A 6,000-nucleotide genomic window follows, 5' to 3' on the forward strand; every position below is an offset into this window, starting at 1 on the left:
AACTTCAGGGACATTAAAACTTTGATGTAATTAAAGCTGTGCCAATAGGACACAAAGCACAGAACTGGGAACTTTGAACTGAATAGATTTCATATGGTGGAAGAGAAACATTGATCAGTAATAACAACAGTGATGATATGATGTAGAAAATTGCCCTCTCGTGGTAGATCTGGACCAAGACGGTGTATTTTTCAGTATCTATAGAATTACAACAGTTGGATTGGTTTAGTTGTTTGAATGCTCCATCCCTAATATGTTATTCATTTGCATATGAGTCACATGGAGTTTGAATTTGCCAGATGTCCATTTATGTTTGTTTAAGTAATGAGATCATTCCATGAAGTGAACAGGACCTAAAAATATAGAGGGAAGACTGTTTAGAAAAACAAGGTCTAAAATGCCTTACTTAAATATTTTTACATCTCGTGGTGTATTATGCAAGCGGTGTTGGGGCACTGTTCAAAAAAAAAAAAAAAGCGTCCGTTGCTAACACTTCATTAAACAATATATTATATAACAAAACTTCATTGGATTTGTTTCTATTTCGCAGTAAATTTCTCCATTAATAGCAGTGTTCTCCCGAATACATGCAAATGTACCATTTTCATAAAGCCAGCATCATTTTGCTGCTTCTCATTTTGTGCTATGAGAAGATCCCAAGTCTTCTCAGAGTGTTTTGTCATTTACTGTAGCATGGAAGGATTTTAAAACACAGTGCTCAAGGCAAAGCTTATTCATAAACTGAGCAGACGAGGGGCAACTGAATTCTGAACTTTTATGTTATTGAATTTACATAAACTTTTAACAAGCAATAAACTTTTCTTATGCACAAAGGGAGACTACCAACTAACCACTTGAGTTCAACAAAGACTCCTCCAATGTGTACTTAATTCATTTGAGACTTTTAAAATCTTTCTCAAGCCTGAAGAAATTCTGTTTTGTTCGTATTGCAGCCAATCACTGCAGACTTTAAACATTTACATTAGTACTTGGTGAAATAAATTTAACCATATACAATTTGAGATTGCTGCCTTGGTAAAGAAAGTTAACAGCAGCATATCACAAGACACATCTGGCAAGCTACTTTGAACCCTTTAAAGCAGAATCTGCAAGAAAATGGAGCATTTAGCCAAAGCTCTTGGTCAAAGCTCGACAAAGAACTATCTAGCAGTATAGATGATATAATATGCAGTAAAAGAAAACCACTGAAAATTAGCTTCATGCTAAGCTCCTCCAACTGATTCATCTACCAGAAGCAACAGGATTTGATAAGATGTTTAAAGAAAGAGCTTTCACATGTTCTTTCTTAAGACATAACAGATGATATTGTGTGAATTGCACTCTATCTGCCCATTCTCCAGAGAAATATGGGTCACAAGCACAAAAACATCTGCAAGCTTCCCCATGCAAATTGTTCTTTATATTCCAGACCAGAGAAGACGAAGGAGACAAGACACCTTTCAAATCAGAAGAAATGCACCATCACAACAGTTTTTTTACGTTGTTCATTTGTTCCCAGATTGTCTTTTCTAGATACAGCTCCTTTAGAACTTAGTTTACTGTTTCTAAGCCTTTCATTTTCTTGTCAGTAGCAGCTGTTACTTAAATATATCAAGAGCAGACTTTTCTGAAATTTATTTGAACTAGATCTGCTTTAAAATCTGTTGTAAATCAGCGGGCTAGGTTCACATCAGGCTGCGTATGGAACGCTAATGTCTGCTTTTGCTAAGAGATGCAAAAATTTGCACAACAGCTGGAAACTTGCAGAAGTAGCACAAGCAGACGTATTACTGAAGGAGAGTTTTATGATTGTGTGCCTTCTAGAAAATATGTGTGTGTCTTCTGCTTGTGACTAGACGGACACATTAATTTCTGTTGAAACAAAATGCCAAAATGTTCAGGCTACCAGAGCCTGGTTTTGCGTGTTAAAGGAACTTAAAGAGCCGCAAAGCACAGGGTCATAAAAATGTTTGCCTTTGTGTATTCAGTCACAGTGCTGCAGCTATACCCTGAGTGCATTTTCAGAGTGAAGTGGGAAGGTATCAGTAATTTTGCCTTGCGTTCTTTATTATTTTTTTTTTAATATCTTATAAAACAAAATGTCCATTCAAGTCATTGTTAGTGCAACTGACTGGACTGCTGAAGGATTAGCATATATGTGCAGAGAAATACCATAGGATCAGTGGTTTTGTTGAAAGCTGTAATTAAAGCTGTGAGTGCTAGATACATATGGCACGATGTATTTTGGGGAAAAATAAGGCCATTTGCAGATGATTGCCACCAGTCTGCTTGACCAGTTGCTCTATCCGCTGGGGCCACGTAGCCTCACGTTAGCATTTTGCTGGTGTTACAGAGTTTGAGACATTGCTTATGGACTTGTGCGCAACACTTGAACAGAATTGCAGAGCTGGTCTTCTTCCAAGTTCTGTTAATTCCTTTCTCTTGAGTGGCAGAACTTTTATGTCTTGTCAGCCTTGTACCACTGACTTTCAGTGTCGCCCTGTGTCATCGTTATATGTGTATTTAGTTGAACTTGTGGCTGGTTAAAGGACAGTCAAGTCGAAAGCATCTCTCAATTGTGGTATTGTTTGATATTTGAACTTTCAAATTCAAATGGAAGGAATTCTGCAGTGCATTTTATTTATTAATGTTATGATATTAAGAAAATTCAAATAACTATGTCATTTATATGGCATAACCTACCTAGTTTTGTTATTGTGTTCTTATCTTTTTTGGTGGGGAAGAAAGGGCCATTGTCTTCACTGCAAGTAACTCTATAGTTCACATTGACAGTAGGGGACTCCAATAAAATATTGGAATAAAAAAAAAAAAGGCAGAAAATATGACCACTTTTCCTCGGGGAACTATTTAAACCTGCTGCCATTTAAATTTAAATTAACAGTAGACTGAATTTTTCAATATGCAGTTTATGTAGTGTTCATTTTAAAGCAGATGCAGTATCGTTTATAAAAGCAACAGCTGCAATTTTAAAAGATGCTGCGGGGATTTATCTAGTGTGGCAGCTAGGCTGTTTAGCTTTTTCAGATTTCTTGTGTAGGATTTTGACAGCTGTTGGAAAGGTACTTTTAGCCTTATGCATGTCTTGTTTTGAAGAAACTCAAATACTTCCTTAAAAAGTTGTTACTGAATTGCACGTATAGAAGTTACTGAGGTTCTTTGGTTCTTTTGTTGTTGAATTTGGTTGTTGGATTTTTGTTGTTAAATAGGGTTGAATTTTTGCTGACAAATGCCAGCATTTGTTTCCAAGTTTTCTTAAAAGTTGATCTATCTTCTTCTTTTTTTTTTTTTTTTTTTTTTTCATTTCAACAGCTTGATCAAGTCGTCCGTCAGAGGAATCTGCATAGTTTGGAACTTTTCCTCTCATGTGCACAGAAACAGTTGAGCGTTTTATTAAAGGAAGAGCCAACCACTACAGAGGAAGACAAGGACTGACATACTCAGTACCACTGATAGTGTGATTTGTGAAGCTGCAGATCTCAATCCAGCAAATAAGAAATAAATTCACATCTTTTGGGATTGTATCACTGATTCGAGATTGATCTGAAACTATATTTGATAGAAGTATTTGTGGGTGATGTTCTTTTATTTATTTATTTATTTATTTCACTACTATTGTCAGATTGCAAATATGGGAGGGAAAAAAAATCCCTGGGAAAAAATTGGTTTTATTTATGATTTTTCTTTCATTCTATTTTCTAGTAGCCCATGATTGAAGTTTTAGATAACTGCAACAGTGATGAAAAAAATTTCCTGTTATGTCTGTTTTAAATTTGGCATCTTGCGTTGATGGAATTTATCTGGATTTTTGAAATTTTTTAGAAATGGAGAAACACATTTAGTTGAATATAGATACAAATCCATCTCTATTTCCAAAGTACCTGCCCAAGTGCATTTCCTCATGTGAGCCTGAGGAGGTGATTAATTCTTACTACTTTTGATGTATAACTGAAGAATCAGTACTGAAACATAAGAGTGTTGACAGGCATTTCTTTAGGCATTTATAAACAACTCCAGCTCTAGTAATAGGAAAGTTTAAAAACTAAACAATGCATCTCTTTAGAGTAGTGCAAAGCATTGCCATAACCGATGTATAGTATGTATTTTATTTCTGTTTCACAAAGCTAGTTTGATTCCAAAAGTCATTTTCTCATGAAAGTACGATTAATGTGACTGACCTCAGTTTCAGGAAGAAGATGTATGTAATTATGTGGAGACTGATACTGCACTGCTTCAGTGGAATTTCTGACAGAATAAGGAGTGCAGCTTCCTGACCTCAGATGCCCTTTCTAAACCCATTGAAGGAAGCAGAAAACTCCCCACTAACATTATTGGACTTTGGATCAAGTCATAGGTTTTTCTAGTCTTGCTAACAGCAGCGTGGAACGGAATTTCTGTGCCTACACTCTATTGATTGTAGATTTGGGGCCTTAGTTATACAAGAGTTCTGAATGAAATAAGGGAAAATAAATGTTCATGCTTAGGAATGTAAATAAACTGTGAATGATACCTCTCACGGTGAGCTTGTGATTCAGTGGGGGACTTATGGGCATTTTTTTAGTGTGGTTCTTGTTATTCAGTGGTGGGGTTTTTTGTTTGACTGTTTTTTTAAATCAGCAGTCACATTTCATAAATTACTTTTTTATAGTAATAAGGAAACACCAAATGGCTGGATATGAATATGAAATATGTATTGCAGAATTTAGGTCTTTATTTAAACCTTTTTCTGTGCTTCATTTTTGTAATCAAAACCAAAGGTTTTGTCTTCTATATGCAAACGTTCACTGAAGATGCAAATAATGCTGATTTTACTAGATGATGCCTTCACCCTACAAATAGATGAAGATCCAGTCATCTTTCTGATGTTTCTTGATTGACTGATCAGTTTTCATTTCTTCTGGCAGATGAAAAAATACTTCAGTGTTAACAAGTCGCCTACTTATTTATTGTTCCTAAGCCAGTGAAATTCTTGTCTTTGTCAACTGCACCAAAGATGACACAGCTGTCCCCGTGGGTTTTTTTGGAAAGTGGAGCCAGTGTAAAATGAAATTGATTGTCTACTGCTGTCTAAGACTCTATGTTTAATTGTGGAAATGTGGTATGAGCAGATTCCTACATGAACTTCAACATTCTTGTTTTTGCTTCTAGGCCTGTACATGGAATGGTTTTCCTTTTGACTAAAGACCTCAAAGTGTTCCACATCAAAGCCAGAGCCTTAATGGTATATCAGCATTTTACTACTAAAGAGTTTTGTGTTCTGACTTGCAACGAGATGTAAAGTTCTTGCAGAAGCTTATGATTGGAGTCAGTAAGATTTCACTGGCGACTATGTTGTATCTTTCCCATTAGAACATGATGGGTTGTTTAATCTCAGCCCTTGAATATTTTGATTGTCATAGAGAGCTGTAGGTAATTTTTTCTTGCCTTTGACAGTTTTAGTCCTTTAATCTTTCTACCCTGCAAGCAAAACTGCAGAATTAGACCACGGACATACAACATCAGATTGAGAACTTGGATTACTTCAAGTCTCAGAGAAAAAATTCGGTTATCCAGCAGAAAAAGACCTACCCAGTATGTGAGCTTTGGAGCATAGAATAGCATCCATCTTCTCCACATACATCTGAACCTGTAAAGCTTAGTTTTATTTTTCATTTTTTCTGCCTAACCACAGAAGAATACAGTCTGTGGAAATCTGGGAGGAGGGAAAGTAGGGAGATGTTTGCAAACCCCTGTCTAGCTTCTAGAAGGTGACATCACAATTTTTTATTTTTTTTTTCTTACATACAGACTGAAGAATAAGAGAAAATAAGATGTTCACAGCCTACAGGGTAGAACTTTGCCTGCCTCTGAGGCATGTCTGCTAGTGTAACAATTTTTGCAAGACTGATACGTAATGAGAGAAACAAGAAGACCTAGAACTAATCCTTAGAATCAAAATGCAAGAACCAAAATGTTCGAGCAAGTGAGTCTGCAGTCTAGAAC

At 36.0% G+C, this 6,000-nt stretch overlaps 1 protein-coding gene across 7 annotated transcripts in view; it reads left to right on the top strand.

The window, feature by feature from the left end:
* The window catches only part of CCDC91 (coiled-coil domain containing 91), a 150,511-nt gene extending 145,997 nt beyond the window's left edge, over window positions 1–4,514 (top strand). For all 7 annotated transcript variants that reach the window (XM_074901206.1, XM_074901211.1, XM_074901204.1 and 4 more), the window contains one exon: window positions 3,331–4,514. In XM_074901206.1, the coding sequence (XP_074757307.1) occupies window positions 3,331–3,453 (123 nt within the window). In that variant the 3' untranslated portion in view covers window positions 3,454–4,514. The remainder of the gene's footprint in view (window positions 1–3,330) is intronic.
* The last annotated feature ends 1,486 nt before the right edge of the window (window positions 4,515–6,000 follow it).

This window comes from Athene noctua, chromosome 3 (assembly GCF_965140245.1).
Source record: "Athene noctua chromosome 3, bAthNoc1.hap1.1, whole genome shotgun sequence".
In the NCBI taxonomy this organism is placed as follows: domain Eukaryota; kingdom Metazoa; phylum Chordata; class Aves; order Strigiformes; family Strigidae; genus Athene; species Athene noctua.